At 46.4% G+C, this 23,696-nt stretch overlaps 1 protein-coding gene across 1 annotated transcript in view; it reads right to left on the bottom strand.

The window, feature by feature from the left end:
- SIAH3 (siah E3 ubiquitin protein ligase family member 3) overlaps window positions 1-23,058 on the bottom strand; it is a gene marked incomplete at both ends in the record, with an annotated part of 47,923 nt that extends 24,865 nt beyond the window's left edge. The window contains one exon of the mRNA XM_082304521.1: window positions 22,924-23,058. Within this exon, the coding sequence (XP_082160647.1) occupies window positions 22,924-23,058 (135 nt within the window). The remainder of the gene's footprint in view (window positions 1-22,923) is intronic.
- Between the last annotated feature and the right edge of the window lie 638 nt (window positions 23,059-23,696).

Here is a 23,696-nt window from a genome sequence, read left to right as displayed (position 1 = left end):
AGACCAGCACGCTAGCTTTGTCAGAGGTGCTCCTGAAGGAAATGGGCTGAACCAGTAGTGAAGCTGGTAAAGGGTCTAGAGCACAAGTCTTCTAAGGAGGGGCTGAGGGAGCTGGGGTTGTTTAGCCTGGAGAAGAGGAGGCTCAGGGGAGACCTTATCGCTCTCTACAACTACCTGAAAGGAGGTTGTAGTGAGGTGGGAGTTGGTCTCTTCTCCCAAGTAACAAGTGATAGGACATGAGGAAGTGGCCTCAAGTTGCGCCAAGGGAGGTTTAGATTGGATACTACGAAAAATTTCTTCACCGAAAGGGTTGTCAAGCATTGGAACAGGCTGCCAGGGAAGTGGTTGAGTCTGCATCCCTGGAGGTATTTAAAAGACAGGTAGATGTGGTGCTTAAGGACATGGTTTGGTGGTGGACTTGGCAGTTCTAGGTTAATGATTGGACTCAATGATCTTAAAGGCCTTTTCCAACCTAGACGATTCCATGATTCTATGATTATATATATGTAGTCTTCAGCCCCTGCAGATGAAGGTTAACTCGAGCTGTGGTAGCCTCACATTTCAGGTGTGATGGTGAAGGCAGTGGCTGAGCAGCCATCGGGGTGAAGAAGAGGACTGTAGGCATAGGGTAACACCATCTTTTTAAAATCAGTTCTTTCTTGACCTCTGATGGAGAACTACAGTGGAGGGAAGTAGTAATTAACACCCTGTGGCCAGACAAGAGTGCCCACATGAAAGCTTGGTGGTGTTTCTCTCCATCCAGACGTGCTCTATGTGAATGCAGAAGAGAAGTGATCTTCTATTTAACCTTTCCATACACCTCTTTGGTGTGAGGCCATCCCAAAATGCAGCACAGATGTGGCCTGACTGCAGGCACATTCAGCATCACTTATATCATGTGTCTCTCCTCTGATGGGCTTCATCCTACAGCTCTGCCCTTCCTTCCCTGCTGCTCCTGCCCCACTCTGGTGGCACATAGCTCTCAAACTAGTGTGACACCCACAGCCCACCCCAGCCCTCCAGTCTGCAACTTGCTGCCCGTGATGTTCTCCATGCTGATAGCCAAATCGTGGCCCACCGGTCAACACTGCAGCAACATGTCTTTAGGGTTTCCTCTCTGTCTCAGTTACTATTATTATTTCACAAGAGCTCCTGATAGTTTGGGAACATCCTTGTAGTTTCTGACCTTAAGCTAAACTTCCTTATGACTGCATTAACTTCTCCTTGTCTGATTGTGTATGATATGAAATACTTAGGAGGTCTGGCAGCCAAATGTGTTGTGTCAACACTTTGGCAGCTTGATGCCCGATGCACTGGGTTTCTTGTGGTCCTCCACCGCACTGAGGTGAAGCTGTGTGATAAATCAGATTTGATGAACCCAGCCTGATCCGGTGCAACCACAGCAACCAGGTTTTGGAGCCTCTTTTTGTATAAAGTGCACTTGTGGAAACGTGACAGCCCATTGCTTCCAGATAAATGCAAATAAAGAAGGAATAACTAAAGTGGGTTGCTCTCCCCTGCCTTTGGATATGATGAAGAACAACACATTAACAAGTTTCCTAGCTGCCACGATAACATTTCTGAGCGTGGAGCCAGCACTGGCACCCTCAGTGTCTCCTTTCCCTGCCTCCTCCGAGACAAATTGACCCTGCCTAAGTAAGAAAGGACTTTCCTAATCACATTAGGATCAGCTTAGATGGCAGAGAGGGTAACAAAATTAGAGCTTTTAAACCATTATCTCTTCATCATGAACATCTGTGTTGATACAAGCCAGCTATGGCTGATCTCATTACAGCTTTAAAAAACAAAATATGTGATGGAGAGCTGGTCCATGGCTGTAAGAAAACCATCAGTCTTTTTGCGAGAGGCAAGAAAGCTGAGTGGTTATATTCTGATTCTTGATTTGCAAAATAAAATTATCTCCAATTCCTCAAATCATTTCCTAGGCCCCATATGCAAACTAATATATACACGTATACCTAGTCAGGTAGTGTGCCTATAATTTCATATTATATGTGTCATGCCATAGTGTTTTAAACCTGCTGTCTGCATCCTGTCTGATGTAATAATTTATTGTAATATTTTACATAACCAGAGTTGATATATTGTATGGAGAAGCCAGGGAGCGTGTCTGATCTCCTTGCTATGACAGCAACAGCTGAAGTGATATGGTTATTGTACTCGGAGAGAAACATGAACGCTGCAGAAAAACTGGACTGGATGAAATATGGGTTAGGACTGGATTTTGGCTAATGTAAAGTAGACACCTATATGGCAGATGATACAGTGGTCAGGAGTTTTACTGTGCAACATGTTTTTCTTAAAAATACTAAATAGAAGCTATTAACATATTTCTTAACATAAATAAGGAAAAAATAGGAATTCCTGTTGACTTCTTCAAAGTATAACTTACTGGTAAAAAAAACCCCTCCTTTTGTTTATATATTTACATACATAAATAAAACTAAGAAGGTAAAAAATCAAACCAAAATATTCTGAATTTGATTACATCAGACAGATGGGCTGAAAACACAAAGCCGGTATCTGGAGCTGGATATGTTCGTTCAGTGCAGAGGGATATACGGCTATGTCCAGCAAAAGAAGATCAAGTAGTGAACCCAAGCACTGGACTCCTGATCATCCACATACCCAAATTATCAGCTCACTCCCTGTCTCTGTTTGCACCATTCCAGCTGCATCTCTCTAAGGTGAAATTGCTACAGCGAGAGATAACCCTAACCAGTTGAAGAAATCATTGGCATTTAGCTTCAGACAAGAGATTGCTTCCCGTCCCTCTTTCCTTTAGCAGTATAGACATAACCTGCCAATCTTGGACTTTCATACTGTACTTTCTCTGTGCAAACATCTCTTCTGCAATGCGTGTATACTGATGTGTATAAATGCACATGTGCATGCATGCACACACATACGTCTTCTTCGTTGCTCCAATTTGGCAGAAACCTGAGCCTAATTTTGAAATGTCACAGCTCAAATATAATCCCCCAAAAGAGTTTGCAATGCAGATCACTTCAGCAATCTGGTTCACAGCACATCCCCAAAAATGGTAATATTGGTAACAGACTGAGATAAGAGAGCAGAAACTTTTTAAGCCAACCTCATGACTGAGGTCTATTATGAAACTACCCTCTCCATCTACAGACATTTAATTGCTACCTGGCTTTTGGCCTCATTAAATTCCAGATAATTAATCCCCAAGTACTAGATTTTCACTCTGCCCCAAGACACTTCAACAGGTTTTCTTAGCAGTGGCCCTGAAATGATCATTCCCTGCTCTCAGTGCTGAACATGCTGTGCCAAGCAGTTTAACGCATGTCCATTAATAGTGGACCACTCAGCTATGTTAAAGGGAAGAAAAAGACAGGAGAAAAGTACAAGCCCTGCACTATCATCAGTTTCGTAGTGAATTCAAGTGATCAGAAAAATGCAGGTTCGACCACTCGAGGGACAATTACCCCGTTGCTCTCCAAGGAGCTTGGTTTGCAGAACGGCCAAAGAGCCACGCTGAGCTTCAGAGCTGCTGCTGCCAGAGCTCCGTCGTGCACCTCTCCTGGCCCAGGGCCGTCACCTGCCCTGTGGGGAGATGACCATACCCGTCCAAAGGGAAGGGACCAAAACCTAGTCCCCCTTTTTTGGCATTGAAACTACCTCCCACTTCCATTCTCCATTCTCCAGTTCTGGTTCAAAGGTGGATAAGATCTCAAGGAAACAAGTGCAATGCACTCCCTGTTATGAAATAGGGACATAAAACTTAGCTGTAATTTAGTCCTAAGTGAATTCTACCACAGATTTAATTCAATCAAAACTTCCTTGTTCCTCTTAAATAATCAGCAGAAGACATTTGCTGTAGGTCTCCCCTCCGTGACCGTCACCAGGAGAGGCATAGCTGGAAGGCAGCATCCTGTGGGTGCTGCCCAGGTGCTCCCCTCAGGGACAAACAGAAGGCATCTTGCATGAAATTTGCACTCTTGCCCCTGGAAACCAAACAGTGGCTTCATTTTTTCTATGGTTTTGATAACAAATTTAATGTAATCTTGAGACGATGAAGCACAGACTTGGAAGTAACTTTCTTAATTTATTTTCTAGACTGTTGGGGCTGGCACAACAGCCCTATCAGGAGCTGAAATGTCCTCACAAAGCTCCTGGTTCATGTACTTTGAGGTGAGATAGAGAATAGTGTCTGTCCTTCAACGGGCACCTTTTCTGGACTATCAATGCTATCAGCTTACATTTACTTTTCTTTTTTTTTTTTTTAGCACTGTATTTCTGTTTGTTGTATGTGGCAGGTGCCGAGACTGATTATCTCTGAAAACAGCATAATTAATGGCTTTCTCTGACTTCAAAATCAAATGTATTTTGATCAGCTTCAGAAAAAGCCCCTTCTTTCTGCTGATGGGAGGTGTGAACCTGCAAGTGCTGAGCCCCTGAGACTTTCCCTGACTTCAGAAGAGGTTTCGTCTCTCATTTCACAGAATTACTGAGATCATCTCCTTCATGAAAAGACAGGAGACTGGGACTTTCTCCTTTCTGCATCGCAGACCTTGCTTTCACCTCAGAAAGGCCTTGTTTTTTCCAGTTCTAAAATGTAGGTGCTGGTATTTATAAGCAGATTGGGAGTTTCTACCTGAGGAACATTTTATAAAAGCCTGGCTATTTGCCAAAGACAAGCATAATATTTTCCAGACCAATGAGCCATGGACTTTACCGCAGTGAAAAAAAAAAAAAAAAAAAAGTAGTACAAGAAGATGCAGTCCTCTGAAAGAGGAGTTTCGATATTTAATTAGAACAGAAGTGGGGCATTAAGGCATTATAACACTGCCAGGCTGGTACCCCCAAGGTGGAGGGAGCAGAAAGCCCACAGCTGATCTCCCTGATATGGGATGGCCAGGGCTGCTTCAGGAGCAGATGCTCTGCAGGGAGAGTGCTGTCTGTCCACTCCTGGATGGGGAAACCAGCTGAATAGATCATGATGGGACTGAGGGAAAAGTAAAGGAGCAATTTGGCAAAATGAGGCAGGGGGAGCATGCTGCAGCTACTGTGGGAAAGCAGTGGAGAGAGCTGGGACTCTGCTGCAGGGACTAAGCGGTGTGTGCAGACATCGCTGGCTTTTACAGAGTGCTGAAGCACCAGTCAGTGGTTTTGCAAGCTGGGGTGACTTTCACGAAGCCTCAGAGGGCATGAAGTGCTGATCCAGCAGTCGAGGTGAGCTGTAACCGCACCTGCAAAAGCTGGGAGAGACAGGAACACAGGGGAAAGCCGCCGTGGAGGGACCAGGCTGATGCTGTGAGCACTGAGGCAATGTAAGGCTGTTGCAAAACTATCCCAAGGAAGGGGAGTCTCACTGAATCGATACAAACCTCTATTGTCAATCAGCTGTAATTGATTTTTCTGGGGTTATTTCATTGCTTCCCCTCCAACCCCCAGCAAAGTTACTCTGTTTTTTTACAACAGACACAGTGTTTCTGTGGGGATATCAAAGTTCTCCCAAGCAAGAGGGAGGGAATACTTAATTTCCAGGCTTTGCTGTGGGATCTCAAGTTGCTGCTATTTTGTTAACATTCAGGAAGAAGAAAACACTGAACAGCCCCTTCCCAGCTTCTCCAAAGCCCTTCTGAGGTAATCAAATGTAGCCTTTTTTTCCATTTCTGTCATTTCTGAAAATATCATATATTGCCCATATACATGTGATCTCTATTGATGAAAGTCATTGTGTCCAAACTAGAGGTCTTTCTAAAAGACATCAGGGAGCTGAAGTTCCAGCCTTAAGCTCCTGAGAAAGGATCTTGGCTTTGGATTTGTGCAGCTGGCGTGGTTAGGTTACCATAAGAGATTCTTCTAGCTTTAAAGGATGTGAATTTATATCTGGGAGGCAAGAAAATTTCACTGTACCTTCACTAAAGCTTCACCCTGTGTTATGTCAGTGTAGTTTCAAAACGGCATCCCTCCTTTCCCCTGCCCCTGCCTCCAGCTTCGCAGGCTCCCTCCAGATGCTTGTCCTCAGTGGCGGATGAACGTGCTGTGAGTACGCAAAGTCAGTGACGAGCAGTGGAAGATCCTCAACCTTGCGACTCACACTTCATTGAGGCCAAAGAAGACACAAACGTGATGTCCTGTGGTTCCTGGGGCTGGTGGCTAAGAGGCAGCTCAGTGATCCCGGGGGATGGTGGTATGACCCACACTTGAGGGACCAGCACTGCACTTCCCAGGAGGACTATATCCGTGAGCACGATGCAGAAATGGAAGACCCATTTAACTTGTGCAATTCCCATCTTGTCCAGGGAGCTACAGCAGAAGGAACCCTTGAAGGACTGCACTGTTACTAGGTCCTGACAGACACAAATTCCCTTCCCAATTAATATTTGTTAGTGTGTATATATTACTTAACCCAGATCTGATGCACAGAAATGTGTTGTTCATGGTAACAGTCTCTTCTCCTTTGATCATGGCAGGACAGGAGTTTTATGAAAGTCTTTGGTACGTGCTGTGTCTACAGAAGGGTTGATTTATGGTTCATTTAATTAACGCTGTTCTATTGCATATTGATTTTCTGCGCGGTTAATAGCTTAACTTAAAAATGATGTGAAGGCCATAACTACTTTAAGCCTGTATGAACACCAAAGCACCCCGACATAATAAAGCAAAAAATTGTTGCTGACCTGCAGCTGGTGCATCCTCTCCCTGAGAATCTGCTTGAGCATCATAGCTAACACATTCTCTGAAATAATTTTTCTCAGAGGTGAGCTCATAAGCAAGCTAATTAAATACCAAATTGGTTATTGTGGGTGCATTTACTGGGCATGAAGAAGTGATGCATCTCTGACATTTCCCTCTGTAAATACACTTTAAATAAGTCGTTGGTAGTTAATTACCATACTGTAAAATTAAGGCAAATAGATGTATTTTGGATGCTACAAGGCAGCTGCTTTATGATAATTAAATAACATCAGTGGATTATGCTTAGATAAAAATTCTGGAAGTTCAGAAGCCTCACATCATGGTATGGCATTTATTGCTTCCCCAGGCATAGCTTCTGGATTAGAGGAGGCACAGAGGACATGTTCACATTAGCGATGAGGGCAGCACAGAGCAGGAATGAGGGGGCTGATCTGCAGCAAGCTGTGATATTTCAAGGATGACCTGTCCACACCCCCTCTTTCCTGGCCATGAAGTTTAACGCAGCTGCCAATGCTGTGTGTACGCCACAGATCTCTTCCCACCAGGGTAGGGCCCATGAGTGAGTCGCAGGGCACAGCTCCAGGCTTGGGACCTCGGGGAGCCCTGCACCCCTGCTGCTCTGGTCCCGAGAAGTATTTACCCCTTTGAGCACATGCATTTCTCTCCTTATTCAGCTTTGGGACTGGGTTTGACAGGCAAGCCCACCAGAAAGGCAGGCTTCCTGCTCTTGCTCCTCTCTTTGCTTTGCAACAAAAGCAGCTGCCCAGGGTTGATGGGATTTGCACCTTTTTTGAGATTTGGCCATGACACTGTATTGCATCCAAGATGCAATTTTGTGGGTCCTATAGCCTGGACAGCACATGAGTGGCCTCAACCTTATCTCATACACTGGAAGTGAAGATAATACACACACATAAAAAATCACCATGACAGCCTCAATACTCATTTCCTACGGTGACAGGTATGTGGAAAATTAAGTTCCCTGGCAGGACAAAGGAACACCTTGCCTTTGACCACATAGTACCTGTACATCTACTATTGCCTGACATGTCTCTCCATTCTTGTTTTACCCTAGCCTCAGGCAGTGCACAGTACCCCCTTGAATCTTCTGCCAGTTAAGAACCTCCTGAAGATCACTGAGCTGACAAGTTTTTTTATTTGCCACATGACATTAGGACAATTTCTACAAGAATTAAACCCCCCCTCAAATTAAACCTCCGAGACTGGGTGACTGTACTGCAGATACTGCAATTTCTGCCTCTGCTTCAGCTCTGGGAACTCATTGTGCTTGGGACTGAGCGAGGCACAGTCTAATTGTTGTTGTTGTGCATGGGGAACCACCAAGAAAACCCAAAGTGTTGAAAAGCATTTTTGTTTATCAGTGAAGATAAAACTGGCAAATACTCCCACACTTTTTTTTTTTTTTATTGGGTCATTGGTGTGGTGAAGCCTAGATAATTTATGATTGACCTCCCAAGGGTTTTGCCTTTGCTAGAAAAAAGCACAGAGGTTGCTGCACTGACACACACCTTTCCAAAGCAGTACCTTCAACCTTGACCTAGGTAGCTGAATTTTACTTTGGTTGGAAGCTGAAAGTAAAAGGTGCCTACTTTGCTGTCTTTGTTAGGGAAAAAGCCAAGATATTAGTGCAGATCTGCCCCAAAACCCCAATGCATGATGACAAGGGAGGTTAGGGGGGCTGCACATGCCTTGTGGTGCCTACCTCAGACCATTGCCTTCTGTCCACCTCCACCTCCTCCAGAGGTCCCAGGTGGAGAGGGCCTCCTCTGCTTCCCTCCTGAAGGCAGGAGGGGATAGCATGCTGCGTAATGCTGAGGCGGCATGATTGCTTCATTCCCTCTCAGTGGTGGCTGCATATTAACTGTGGATTAATGAGCCCTCTAAGTATTACTTAACGCTCCTAAAATGCTTTATATTTTCTACTTACAGTATAATCATCATTAAGGGATTAAAGTAAAAAAATAATAAACCTAGGTAGCTACAATTAAGCTGCAGCATCCTCATTTTGGGTCTTAGATATTTACAGCCCGACTGTGAGACCAGAAGAGCATATCCCCCCAGCCTCATTGACACGAAAAGGATTGGTGGCTTCACAGTGTTCATGGCAACAGGACCAGTTTTGCAGATGGGTACCTCACACACATACAGCAGCTTAACCTACAGCAGGAGATTTGACTATTTTGGCCTCCATCCCAAACCACCTAACTGATGTCAGAGCATGTTGTCCCCAACCTCATTTACAGAAAGAGAAACCAAAGGCATAGGTACCTGCAAAGCATCCCAGCTAGCTGATCCCCCCCCTGTGGCTCCAGTGGCGTGATGGACCACTGCAGCACGTGGATGTGCCTATCAGCTTTGGAGGCAGATGAACCACGATGCCTTGGCAGGATGCTGCAGTGAACAGATCCTGTCTCCTGCAGGGCTTATTAGCTCAGGCACACCACCCTCCTAATGCAGCTATTTATCCGCTAGGCTCAGCCTGGCTCTTATCCAGCCTCTGCTGCATCTCCACTCCGTCCTTTCTCACATCCCAGCTCCTGGGGCGAGCAGGGCAGGAGACGGGCAGCCTGCCAGTGCTGTTGGTGAGCTCTAAGGCTGTGTTTGTACATGGAGGGGAAAACCAGTTTTGGGCACAGAGGTAAGCACAGCAAACTCTGTCACCATTAGCTGTAGCCTGGGCTCAGAGCATTGGGTCAGTCATCACTGAGTGCTCTCCAGTGAGCTCAGCCTGATTTTGCCCGTGAACTCAGGAACAGATGCTCACTGGATGGGTCTTGGGGAAGTCCAGTGATACCCACCAAGAGGTAGGGTTGTTCCCCACCAGGGAAACGAATTATCCACAAAACTGGACTTAGGCTATAGGACTTCTCGACTGCAGAGGGCTGGTCTAGGTTCATGCTCATCTCTCAACTCTCAGCTATTCACAAACAGCAAGTGGCACAGGTCTTACTGGAGTGCCTGAGCTGTAATTATGGGTCAGCCAGGACTGGAGCTGGCTGCAATCCACTGCGTGACTTGCCTGTAGAGAGCATCAAGGTCCATTTCCATGAAAAACAACTCAGAAGCTACTCAATCTGCAAGTTTCTTCTATGTTGTAGAAGTCAAGAAGCAGAAGTTACTCTTACAAAAAATGCTGAAAGGCAGCTTTCAGCATCAATTAATTTTCCCTTTGAGTGAGTAAAGAAAAGGTCTTCCTTTCCCCAACATCTGCTTCATCAGACTGAGTTCTGTTGCTATAGGCTGTTGATTGGCCTCTGGCAAATTAAAGTCGCTTTAGTTAAAGCAGCAAATAGGCAAAATATCCTGGCGCAGTCTGAATTTATCTGTGAACTGGGATGTTGTTTTCTAGTCACTGGTTTATTATTAAAAAATCATTAAAAGCTTAAAAATTATTAAGAGATACCTCACCAGTAAGCTCATGTTTAGCTGCAACACTAAATTATCTCCAGCTGCCTTGTGAAGCTCCTGGAGATTAAGCTGGCCTCAGATCTGTTTTCTGATAGTGCCTTCATCTTTTACCAACAGCCTGAAAGAAAATTCAGTCTTTATAATCAGTTATTTACAAACCAGTGGTTACGTTTGTGCAACCTTGCATGACCCTAACATTTTTGAGTCTCTTTTTTGAAATATTTTCTATGGCAGAAGAAATGTAGTAAAAGTTTTGTTTTCTTTTTAAAGCTGTGTTATTACCCATATGATTTAGACCCTCGAGATTCCAGGCAGGAATTGTAATTGGACAAAAGATTCCCATTTGATTGTAAGGGGGAAACCAGATGAAGCGACGGTGAATAACTGCAAGCATTTGCGTCTGTTTTCCTGCCACATTTTAAATCTTGACCTGGGCATAACCATGAATTGTCTGCAAGTAAACACAGCCCTGTTTGTAAGGAACGTGCTCCTGCTGCATTGCTGCCTTCTTTGAGTTTGCATTCTGCCAAAGTTGGCACGTGGCTGTGGAAAACGTGTCTTTTCACTCACTCCCAAAAGCACAGATGATGAGAGGTGTAAACCTGGGTACATGTCTTGAGGCAAATATTTCTATGGGATACTGCTTGACTCAACAGGGTTAAAGAAGTCCCCAAAAAATATTTGCCAGAATGATGGCAGAGAGGAAACTAAATGAGCCAGACAAGTCCCTGACCACATCACAACTATTTTGTAGGAATGCAAGGAGAGAAAATGAAACACGAACATCTCCCCCAAGCCAACAAACCTTAAACACCAGCAAAACATTTTTCAAGGACCGATGCCTCAGGCTCCTATCAGATATCCTCCGGTGAAGCTTGCTCCGGTGGCCTAGGACATTCCTGATCCCAGTGCCTGCACGGCCACTGCTGGGAGTCACGTTCCCGCAGCCAAGGCAGCAAAGGGGAACACGTGCCTGCGTTTCAGCTGCCCCTTCAGTCTGACATACTAATGCAAACTTTTTTAATAAACCCACAAAGGCCTGTGAAATGGGTTAGGGGTGGCATGAGGACCAAGCTTTATCTTCCCCTCTGCTGCCCCTGCACCACGGAAATGACAGCTTTTAAGGGACCAACAAAGTCATGTGGGATGGCAATATTTTAAGCTGCTCCGACAAAATACAGGTCACCCACAGACTTCCATACTGCAAACCGTGAGCTGGCCTAAAAAGGCTGGGTAAATCAGCATTTTCTCACCTCTGGTGATGCTATCTCACCCTAAGTCACCAAAATCTGTGTAAGCTACCTCTGGCTTTCACTGATCAAAGCTAAACAGAAAGAGACTCCATCGAGCCTGGGAGCAGACCCAGAATCCAGGCAGAGAACAGAAACGACACTACCTAAGTAGCCTCTCTGCTTTGTACCTCTTTGCACAGCTAATTAACACAGCTTGCACGCCAAAAAGCGGGTCTGAAGCATTAGGGATCGTGCCGTAGGGGGAAAGTAATCACGAAGCAGTTAATTGAATAAACCCAGGGAAAGTTTGTTCTGCTGGCAGTCATCCCATAAGGAGAATGAAAGGCAGATTTGTCCAAGCGGATTACTTGCTCCACATGACTTGCTCCATGTTATTTGCTCCACTCAGCAGTCTTCAGGAACATGTTTACCTTTGTGCCATGGTGCAAAGTCTTTTCCAATAGATGATGAACAATCTGTCCTCTCCCCTTCAGAGTTTATTTCATATTGCTTGTAATTACCAATAAGGGTGCCTACCCCAAAGCATATTTTGAAGTATGTCTTGCTCTCTTTTGCCATCCCTCACCTGCCACAGTGACCTCTTTTTCAATCCAGACTGATTTCATTAGCTGGTAATATCCCTGGGTTTTGGACTACCATAAGGCTTTGGACTACCATAAGGATTTGCACTTCTGATGAGTTTAAATTACCAGATACTTGTGTAACTGGTATAGCTCCATACTTTTTCACTGGTGTCAGTCTCCTGTGCTGATCCTTGGATTCCCAAGTGTGTCCCACATGTCTGTCTGTCTACCTTCTTCACTCTTTTCAGATATGTCTTTCAGATATGACTTTGGCTTGGTCATTGTTGATGCAAACGTTCGATGATTGCTCTTGAGACCCTTATACTGCTGCACCCCTCCTTGCACACCAAGCTCTGCTTTTATGTAGGATTGCAGGGTCAGAACAATTCAGGCGACAAAGGACCTCTGGGCATCGTGTTGTCCAACCCCTGCTCAAAGGACAGTCAACTGCAAAGATAGGTCAGGTTGCTCAGGGTCCCATCAAGTTTTCAAAATCTCCAAGGATGCAGATGGCAGAACCTCTCTGGGCAGCCTGTGCTAGTGCCTCACCACTCTCATAAGAAGGACTTTTTGCCTCATATCTAGTCAAAATATTCCTCGTTTTGGCTTATGTCTGGTCCTTCCTATTCTTCTGGTGTGTGTCTCTGGGAGGACTCTGGCTCTGTTTTCTCTATATAGTCCCATTAGTTAATTGTAGGCAGCAATTCCCTTCTCTTCTCCAGGCCGAGCAAGCACAGACAGCCCTCTGCCTCTCCTCCTCCAGCCTCTGCTGCAGCCTCCTGACCAGATGGTGACCCTCACTGGGCTTGCTCCTCTGTGTCCTCTGAGCATTTCTTGTGGTGGGAAGGCCCAAATGGGACTCATTACTCTGGATGTTGTCTCACAAGTGACGAGTTGAGGCTAATAATCATTCGCCTAGGCCTGCCAATTACACTCCTGCTAACACAGTCCAGGATGAAGTTGTGCTTTGCCACAAAGGCACGTTGCTGGCTCACTTTCAGCTTGTCTACCAGGACCCCAAAAGCTTTTTCTGCAAAGCTTCTTGCTATCCACTCAGCCTCCAGTCTGCACTGTTACATAGGTTTATTCTGTCCCTGATACATGACCCTACCTTTACCTTTGTCCTTCTGTTTTGCCTGGCAATGGGGACAGAATCCATGGTCTACTTGCTTGCTTCACCTGAAATTCAATGTTGTCAATTAGTCCAAAAAGTTATTCCCTACTTTTTTCTTGATGGGAAGTTCCTTCTAGTAGAAATAAATTGAAAGCTCTCATCCTGCAGTTATGTTGCCAGACCTTTTTTGCTGTATCTGAAATCTCTCTCAAAACTTGCTTTTGGGGACTGGAAAGAAGATTGTCTTACCTGAACCTGTGTAAAAGAGCAGTGAATATAATATTTGGTGTTACAGTGCCCAGATTTTCTGGATTTATCTTAAGGAGACAATTATCCTGATTGGGTTTTCTCTTGTATAAGTCAAAGGAACTGTAGGGTATCAGTGGAGTCTGTTTCATCTAACTTCAGCTTTATGAAAATCACATATCCATCCAAGCTGGTCTTCTGGCTTCCTTGATTGTCAGTGGCAAGAAAGCCAGTCTTCCTTTGAGGACAATTCATCTCATTGATCCTGGACTCCAAAAGATGTTGCATCTCAGAGATGTCCTCAGCTCTCAGGTAGTACAAGTAGGAAACTGAGAGTACTGGCCCACAAGCAAAGCCTGGCCCCACTGGTCTGTAATGTGCCTTTTCATACTATGGGTGTCCAATCAGCAGAGGTAACACATCCCTGCATGCAACCAAGCATCTGAGCAGATCTTGCAATGCAGCAGTGAGACATCCAGGCTTGCTTCACTATTAAAGAGGAAGATGTCTTCAATCCACCCTGCACTCTTCAAAAGAGACGGATAAGTTTGCTGGACTCCAGCAGGTCTTTCATATGGTCTTTTGGTGGATTGGGTTTGATAATTTTTGGAATAAGTATGTCTGAATAAGGGTCTGATCCTGCAAAAGATACATATTTTGAACCTGTGCACATGCTTGACACTGAACGCCTGAGTGGTCTTTCTGAGTTCAGGGCACTACCATGATCACCGCACTTGCTGCCGTTGTGCTGTTTCCATTTCGGCCTCTCATTCTTCCAAAGCCTGAAGGTGACCTTAACCGTCCCCTTACCCCAGCTGCCCTACATAATCCTTGTGTGGTGGTTATTTACTCCATTTTCACACTTATTACTTTGCTTATTTTCCACATGGCAGACCCCAAGAGTGGAAGAACATTTTCATCCTCTGCTGATCTGGTTTTCTGCTCCGTAGCAGCCGCCTCCTTGCTCATCTATAGTGTTTGTTTTCTGCACAAGGGGACGTTACTAATTTCATCTTTTTCTGTCTCATTTATGCTCCATTTCTCTGTTTCTCTTTCCATTTCAGCTGGCACTTGATGTGAAAGAGTGTGTGATATTGTGTTTAAGATATTCACAAGGACCTGTGTGTCTTCTCCACCACATATTTCCCAGGGGTTGATGGGCAATTTGCCAAGCACTCTGGAGCTTAATATTTCCATGCGTAAAATACCGGTAACATCACTAAAGCTGTGCAGATGATTTATTTTTTACTTGGAGGCCAATCTGGAAGTAAAAGGGATTTCAGTTTGGATCAGGTCAGAATGAAATTGCTGTAGAAGAAAAGACTAGAACCAAAAGCGCTACATCTGGTATGGAAATAACTGATAATTTCTTTCCAAATTTGTTTCTAACATTTCTACCTTTTAAAAAAAGTGCACCAAAATAAACATGTAAAGTACTCAGAGGTCTCTGCCACTCTCCCCCAGTGACGCTTTCATGTTGCTGTTGAGACTAAAGGGGAGAGCTAAAGATAAATCCATTAATATTATATAAGATGCTCAGAAATTCCTGTAAATAAATCAAAAAGTGCTTCAAATTGTACACTGCATGTGTGTCGGGCAATTCATCGCCAGTGCCAGGACACTCTTCCCTCTTTGGAGGAGAACGCTGTGGGAGAGCCAAGCAAGAGTATTGCAGGTGGCTATTAGCAGCAGGTCACCCAGAGCAATTTTCAGGAGATCTCCATGCATCACTGAAATTTTGCCATTCGGCACAGCCCTCAATAATCCCTAGAGGTAAGAGCTTTGTGGGAGGTTGTGAAAACCAGCTGAGGCCACTGCCCTGCCCAGCTGCTTGCTCCTGCAGCGTGGAAGCAGAAGGGATACATGCCTACTTCGGCAGTGCACACACCAGATCGCCAGCTTAAATTCCTGCTGAAAGTGAATTTCCACCGCCACACCGAAGCAGAGGGAAGATATTCTCTCTTACCAGCACTGGTGAATGGATTATGATCGTAGCTCACTGCGCTGGGTGGAAAACAGGCATCCATGGCACCTCCAGCCAGACCTGCCAGCTAGAGCCCTGATCCAGTGCATGATGGCAATTAGGTTTTGCAGGCATGTAAGGCACTTGGCTTCCTTGCCAGCTGCATCAACGAGTGGTGACAGCAACATTTCACTGCTTTTTGTAGCTCTCCTCTTCTTGCTGGCAATCATTTTAAAGGAGGACTTCATCTGTCAATAGGTAAATTGATGGCACCGAACAAGCTGAGGATTGAATGATTGTGATTTCTTCTGAAAGAACTTACAGGAAAATAAGACATCCAAAGTTGCAGTGACATTAGTGATGCTTTCCTTTCAGCGGGAGTAAAAACAGGCCAAATTTGAGTTATTGAATGATAGATGAGGAGAATCTTTTGTTTTAAAACTTTGGTATAGCAGAGAATCGGCAGGATGAGGAGGAACAATAGCACAGAAGAAAAGGTACTTAACAAAAAGAGACAAGTTATGGAAAGACAGAAAAATAACGTAGTCCGATAAGGTGTTTAATGTCTCAACATTCATGCTTTCCATTTCTAAATAAAGCATGTACATTTGTGGGCTGGGAAGTTGCTCCCACTTCCAGAAGAACCCGAGAGCTCAGCACCAGGCTCTCCCCAGATCCATCAGAAGCTGGACCCGGATCGGCCGAATGTGGTGGCTCAGCTCTGCTTGCCTTTGTTACAAAAATCACACCAAAAGCAGGCCCAGCATATTACCTAAATCTTGTTCCGCTCTCTAAAGCAATTCTCTCCTTTTTGGTGGCACGTGCACCTCCTGGCACTCACCTGCAGCAAGGAGGACCACAGCTCTGCACTGTGCCATGCCACGCCATGTGTGCCAGTGCCAAGGCCACTGAGAAGTGCTGAGGGCAGCCCATCATGGTCACTGCTCCCATGGTCATCGCTCCCATGGTCATCGCTCCCACCACACCAGAGGAGTAGTGGTCCTTGCCACCCCAGCCTCCTGCAGCCAGAAGAGCGTGGCCGTGGCTCCCATGCTCCCATGCTCCTCGCTACCTTGTTCAGTGCCCAGTAAAGCTGGGTAAAGACTGTCTCCCCCACACTCCCCCCCATGACATTATTTCAGGATTCACAGTTTTTCCCTCTTCTGCACCCGGCTGAGAGATGCTGATTGCCCATCATGATAGGAAGGCTCTGGGGGTGCTAGGGGCAACACCCACAGTCTCAGCTCTGAGCCAGGCAGGACAAGGATTATGGTCTTTCTACGGTGTAGGAAGTGCTGAAGCCCTGGGGAGACAGGGCATATCCAGAGCAGCTCCTTTCCCTTGCTTTACTGGAGCTCTCGGGATCTGCTGTCCTTCCTTTAGACTTGGTTTCTTGAATTACTTAAGAACATTAGATTGTCTCTGAGAAAAAAAAGGAAGTTTCTAAGTGCCCCCACCTAGGTGTGCTGGGAAATCTTTGATACTGGGAGATCATCTTAACGATGAAACAAGAATTTATACTCTGTAAATTCTGACTTTGAGGCAAAATTCACAATGCTTGGGAACCTGTCCTGGGACTTTTTAACATCTGAGCCTTGCAGGACCACGCTCAGTGCTTGGCTTCTCTACTGAGGCAAGCAGTAACCTGTGCTAATTAATGCCGGTTGTGGGAATGTCCGCGTGTGACTTGCATCTGCTGGGAAGCAGACTGAGACCTCACCACTCGTTTCACATAAGCAAGGCTTATATTAAAACATTCCTCTTTCCTCTGCACCCCATGTGTTAGCCACAGCAATGGCTTTGGGGCAATATTTCTCCTGAGGGAGGTATCTGGGCCATTATGTCTAACCCGAAGGGCTGCACTGAGAAATTCTTGATATACTGAGCTGTATCAGAGTGGGTGGATTAGAAAGCGATATGTGGCGGTGTCTGATGGCTACTCCTCACCCCTGCTGTCAAATGCCCTGTCAAGGGGAGAGGCATTTCTCTAATATTATAATAATGGCACCATCTCCCATGGATAACATTTGACTTGAAACGTCCTTCAACCAGGTTGGATTTATTATTGAAATTCACCCTCAAAATCAAAAGTAGGTAGGAAAGGACTTGATGCTTACCCACTCTATCCCATCTCCGGAGCTGTAGCATGACAGGCAGCGCCAGTTAACAGCGGTAATTAATTTTCCGCAGTGGGTTTGGGGTGGGAGAGGGGGAGAAGGAAGCCAGAGTGTATTAACACGGAAAATTCTGAGACAGCGGCTCTTCCCCTCCCTATCCCTCTGCTGAGGAGACATCGTAGTTGTTATTCTGGGAGACCACGCCAGAGCTCACTGCTGCCCTGCTTTGCAGTGCACTTGGAGCAAAGCCCATGCCACCATGCTTGCCCGTGCTGTGGTCCCGTGGGTTGCGCATGTGCATGGGTCTGCAAGCTCAAGGTTGATGGGTTATGGGAGAGGAGAGCTCCTGGGACCAGGCAGCGGCAGTGGTGGATGGAGAGCCCCCAGGGAGAGCTGCGGGAGCATGCTCTGCCTCGCCTCTGCAGAGCACCATTACGGTCACGTCTGCAGATGGCTGTCGACACATGGACAGAGGCTCCTAGGGTGCTCGTGGTCCACTTGGTTTCCAGTTTTGCCCACTGAAACCCCTTCAAACAGAAGCAGGGATGAAGGAGGGGTGGCAAAGCAGCGCTGCCTGCTGCCATCCACATCCCTACAAAAGGATTTGAAGGTCTGAGGTGCCCAGTGTTCACGCAGCCCTGGCCCAGGGCTGGGATGGGACCCAGGTGCCTTGCCAAGAAACTGGGTTTACAGGCAGCAGGGGGTTTGCAGCCCCTTTCACCATGGCTGTCACGATCCTGCTAGACATTGGGACCAAACACCACTTGGGCTCCCCAGATCACAACCCTGCATAGGAGATTTGAGGGCGTCTGGGCTGAACCGGTGACAGAGGATGTCTGGGGGTTGTTAGCAGTGGGTTTCAGAGTCCCTCTCCTCCCTTGTACCAAATAAATAAATAAATCTCATAGGGGTGTAATGCACCATAGCATTTTAATCCTACTGGGGATGAAGTGGATTACAATGCTATTTGGCTGGCCGTTGTGCCCAGAGGAAAACCATTATAACAGGATTCAAATCCTTTCCCTAACTCAGTGCAGATTTGCTTCTTGCTTTAAAAAATAGCTAGAAGACAGCTTGGCCCCATAAAATGTGCTACAACCCTTTTTTAATATAAGATTGAACTATTTATGCCCTCCTTTAAATATGCTTCTTTTTGTAATTCGAGTTCTTTGAAGTCCTACAGAGATGGAGATGGGTGGTTTTTACAAGAACATTGTAAACACACTTTTTTACTCTTTACAAGAACATTTTTCACACTCTTCAAAGAGTTAAAGTTGCGTGTAAAAAGCTAGTAACTCCTTGAATGAAGAAGATCTGTTTTACCCAGCCATATACAGCACCTTGCAAGGCACCGGCTCCTGGCTGGGCTGTGATTGCATTGCAGTCCTCTGCTATGTATGGCTGGTTTTTGGGGCAGGGACTGATGCCAGCTAAGGAACGAGGTCACAGCCACCCACCTTCTCCTTCTCCCCGGGGTGCAATTAGCAGTGTTGGGGGGATTGCTATTAACAGGGGGAAAATGCAGAGGAATTCCCTGAGCCTTGTATCCTTAGGGACCAGCAAACCCTGCCCATTTCTTCCACGCACACAGAGCACCTTAAAACTTTTCCTGCATGCTGGGGCCTGCAGCCAGCACCATGAGTGCTGCTCCTCTAATTAATATGTCCTTGGAGGGAGCAACCACTTAGCTGGGGAGCTCTGTTGCCTGGCTGTGCCTCTCCAAGGGGAGACGTCAGGGCAACCATACGCTTGAAGGAAGACAGGTTACAAGGTAATGCATATAATATGATCGAGAACGAAGGTGACCTATAGAAGTGCAGTAAATATGTGATTTTTCTCTGCTCAGCAAGCGAATTTTGATCCCAGCATAACACCACATCGTAAGGTGCTGCTGCCATGCCTGGGAAAGCTCGTGGGGAGGACAAAGAGCAGAAAGCAGAAAGAAGGACAAAGAGGCTCCAAAACAACCCCCCCCCCCATTCATACCCCTGCCAAACAGGCAAAACGGAGGGTGACGATTGCAAAATTTTCTTTCCTTGTTTAGAGCTGCCTATGTCAGCCTGTCGTGCACAGGGAAAATAGCAGCAGATCAATAGAGGTGTCTGCACTGACACTCTTAGCATCTTCTCCTTTAAGATACACTGAAATGCTCATCAGCCTTCCCAGTTAATGAGCCTTTCACTGGGATGAAAGACAGGGGTTTCTTCCTAAACATGTGTTTTTCTGCCAACCTCTGGACCTCTCCTAAAGGAAGAGGTAAGTGATGGGCTCTGGTCACGGTCAGAGGTCCGGGTTGTGATTGCGGTGGCAGTGTGCTGATATGACTTTACTGGAGACCCCTCTTGGTCTAGCTATGGTTCTGTGACAGTAGAACCTGGTGCAACCTTTCCCTGGAAGGTACCAGGGCTTCCTTGACCTCTGCCACTCACCAAGTGCTTTACGTGATGCCAAATCTCTGACACACATATGTGATCACCAACCATGGGTCCTCAGGGTGGGCTGGATCCCACCACCACCCCTGAGCACTCCCCTGGATGGAAGGAATGAGAATGGAGGTCCTGCTGCAATTTGACTTTAATGGAGTTATGCGCATTGGCTCTGATTGAGGACCTGACCTATGTGAGGGATGTCAACGTGAGTAATCACACCATAATATGATGCCTGTCATTTATCATTTGCACCAGTCACCCAGGAGCCCCCTCGCCTGGGTGCTGTAGAGATAGATACAAAATAAAATAATCCCTTTGCAAAGAGCTTACAATTTTGGAGTAAGCACAAACACTTAAGCCTTGAAGGGAAGGGAGACAAATGACATTGCTCCTAGCCCTTGTTTCCTAAGCAGGCTTGTAGTCATCGACTGTGAACCTTAATACAGTTTTCACTCTACTTGTCAATTGTTAAGATAGATTTGGGGGCTGTCAACAAAATGTTACAGTTGAAATGACCCAGCTAGAAATAATAGACTATGAAACATCAAAGTAGTGATAATACTGTAAACCACCACAGAGGAATATTTTCAGCCCTTTCATTTTTGATGGTCCCTCAGGTGTCGTTTGATGTATGGGACAGTTTGGGAGGGATTTCCCTGTCCCAGCTTCAGACGTCTCTCCACCAGGTTGCTGGAGGGAGCAACCACAACCTCCCTGTGCATACCCAGGGGAAAAACGGGCACCCCGAGAAGCAGGTTCATCTGGCTTGTCTTTGATGCCAGTTTTTGGACAAGGCGCCTTGCCAGCTGGAGGTGACGACCTCTCCACTGCCAGGTAAGAGCAGGTGGGGTGAGGTGTCTTGCTTGGAGACCCGCAGGCTCCTACCGCCCACTGGCGCTGGTGGGTGGGCGCCAGTAGTGCCGTGCTGGACACAAGGGGGTCTGACCCACCCGTCTCTTCTGGGTGCTGGCGCAAAGCGGTGGTCTTCCTTACAGAGCTGGTAGGAAACCAAACTGAACACCTTGAGAGTGGATCAGGGCTAAAGCCCGCTGTATTTACCCAGCTGGATGTGAGCTGGGTAACTCAGGAGCAGCCTCAAAGCATATTTCACTTTACAGGCAGAGGGGTTTTTTCAGAACAGGGAGGTTTCTTGTCAGCTTGTCCCATCTTCCTGGTGTCTTAACAAGCCTGTGTGGGGAAACATGTGCCATTGGGTTCCCACTGCAATCCTGTTATGGGAGCAATTCCCACCCAGGTCAAGACGATTTTCACTGGGGTTTCACTGACACATCAGACCTTTTCCTAGAGGCTCCTGTTTGTTTCCAAGAGAGTTTTGCATCCAATGTCTACTTTCAAGAGCTGCCAAGGCAGTACTGAGATTGCTTGTGTCTATGCTAGGCTTTGGGTCTGACCAGTGAAGAACCTGGCCATGGGGGATTTTAATACACTAAAATGCCCTATGGGTTTAACAGATAGGAACGGAAGCATCAACTTTTTCTGGTATGCTCAAAGGTAAAATGCTGCAGCTCCTACAACAGCAAATCTGCAACTTGAGACAACCTGAACTGATAAATTCAGGTCTAGTCCTAGATATCAGTGGAGCAGTCTATGGACACCCCTCTGTGTGCTTATGGGACCTCATCAGACAGTGCCATTGGCACTGAAATTGTATTATGACCTTCAATAACCTTTTTTCTGCTCAGTTGTTTTTTTAATAATTAAAATTATAGATTAAAGTAGCAGGAGACAGCCACATAAAAGGGGGTTGAGCATAGAAGCATTTACTTACAAAATCTCCCCATGCACTTAGGAGCGCCGCAATTTTTTTTATCCATTCGAACAGCCAGATCCTTTCAGATAATGACAGGGCTGCAGGTTTTTTAAATAGCTTGTGTCGGCAGAGGAGCGTGATGCTGGGAGAGGCGAGCCCGCACCCGAGCAGTCCGTCCCCTGGGAGCGCCTGCCCCGGCCGGCAGTGTTCGCCGGGCTGAGCACAGCCTTGCGGGGAAATCCTCCGGGAGCTGGCGCCCTGCTAGAAACAACCTCTCCCTGACTAAGTGCAGCCTGAGACTGGGAATATAACTCTGGGAAATCTGCCTTTTTCTGGGGGGGAGATGCTGCTCTGAAGAGGGATTTACTCCGTTAACAGACCTCCTGGGAGCCCACGGTTCAGCAAAGATGCTCCCTGCAACTACTCTGAGTTCCTCACGGGAACCCCAGCAGAGCCGAAGATAAGTTGTCCTGAATTAATTTCATTTCTGAGCTTGTGTCAGGCTAGCGAAGCAGCATCACAAGTCAGGTCTGCAAGGACTTCCCGCAAAACAGGAGTCACTTCATTGAAGTTGGTCATTCACTACTCTGATAAAGTAATTAAAGCCTCCCAGTTGCTTTCTCCCCCTGCTGCTCCTTCTCTACGCACAAACATCAGGGCTCTGGCATAGACGGAGCTGTTGACACTTTGTCAGTGAAAATCTAGAACCGCGCAAGTAAGAGAAATATTTTATGGGGGCTATAAATAGTTTTGCATTAAAGCAAATGTATTCTCCTGCCTAAAATAGATTCACCTTGCAAACAGCTTAAGGACACTCTCAGCACCAGAGGAATGCCTTCAGACTCCCCTCAGGAGACAGAAACAGTCTTTTTCCCCAAAAAAGCAAACAAGACCAGCAGCTGGAGACCCCTGCGCTGCCACCCCTGCCTCTCCCCGCTCCCCGCTGCTGGGCAGCAGCCGGCTGTGCTCGGGTGTCAGCCTGGGAGACCGCCCTGCATCCTTCCACCGAAAAGCGAGGTTAATTCATCCAACTAACTTTTCCAATCTTTTTCTCCAGAGGCTTGCAACATGCGTGCTCATTACACGGGTGAAAGGGATGAGGAAACTTTGGGGAGGGGGAGCAGCGACTTCCCACGGTCGCTTGGAGCAGCGGGTTGCATCCCCTTCGCTCCGAAGGGAACCATGCAGCCAGACAATGCAAACATCCTCTCTGCCAGGGCTGCAATGTGTTAACAGCACTCTCCCCTTGCTGCCACAGCATCATTTCATTCCCTGTGGAGAAACGCCGGCGGTGGAGGGGGGAGGACGAGAAGATGTCAGATGAGAAAAAATATTTTTAACTCACCTTTAGGCTGTGCGTTGGGTTGACGACGCAGACAAGTTGCCCGGCAGCTGAGAAAACCCTCTTTGCCTTGTAGTGCTGAAACCGCAGGTGAATAAGATCTAACACAGCCCCAAAGCACTGGGTGAAGAAAAGCATCACAACTTTTGGCGTTGCTGCTGCTGCTGCTGCTGCTGCTGCTGGCGGTGGGCAAGGGAAGCAGCGAGGGAGCCCCTGAGTCCTTGAGCCCGGGGAGGGAGTGCAGTCGGCGAGAGCTACGCTCTGGCACGGCTTAGCATGCCTTCATATTCATCATCAAAATAAGACGGGAAGAGGCTTGCAGCAGCGGGGCGGCCAATGGAAAGGACAGAAATGTTATCCTTGAGGTCCGGAGACAGCCAATAACGAATGCCTCCCCTCCAGAAACTCCCTGATGAATTGAGCCTGGTGGAGAATGTATTATTGAACATTACCATACATCAGCACATTGCATTTATCTTGTGATTACAGCCAGTCATACGTAAGGCTGTGGAGATACGCAGGCAAAATTGATTGCTTAATGTCTCCATTTATTAATTGCCTTAATTTAACAAAAGAGCGCTCGGATACCAAAGCTAAATATAAGGCATAGGGAAGAAGCCCACCAGCGAAACTGTTAGAAAGTAACAAAAATAGATTAAGTAGACTATGTTTTACTGCGGGAGAAAAATCAAATATGCAAAGAGAATTACAGTTCCTTGCAGGGGTTAAGCAGAAGTAGAGCTTGCTATATAAATAGATTCACGTCTGTGCATTTG

The sequence above is a fragment of the Platalea leucorodia genome, assembly GCF_965183815.1.
Source record: "Platalea leucorodia genome assembly, chromosome: 2".
Classification (NCBI taxonomy): Eukaryota; Metazoa; Chordata; class Aves; order Pelecaniformes; family Threskiornithidae; genus Platalea; species Platalea leucorodia.
This window is presented reverse-complemented; position numbering and strand designations above follow the sequence as displayed.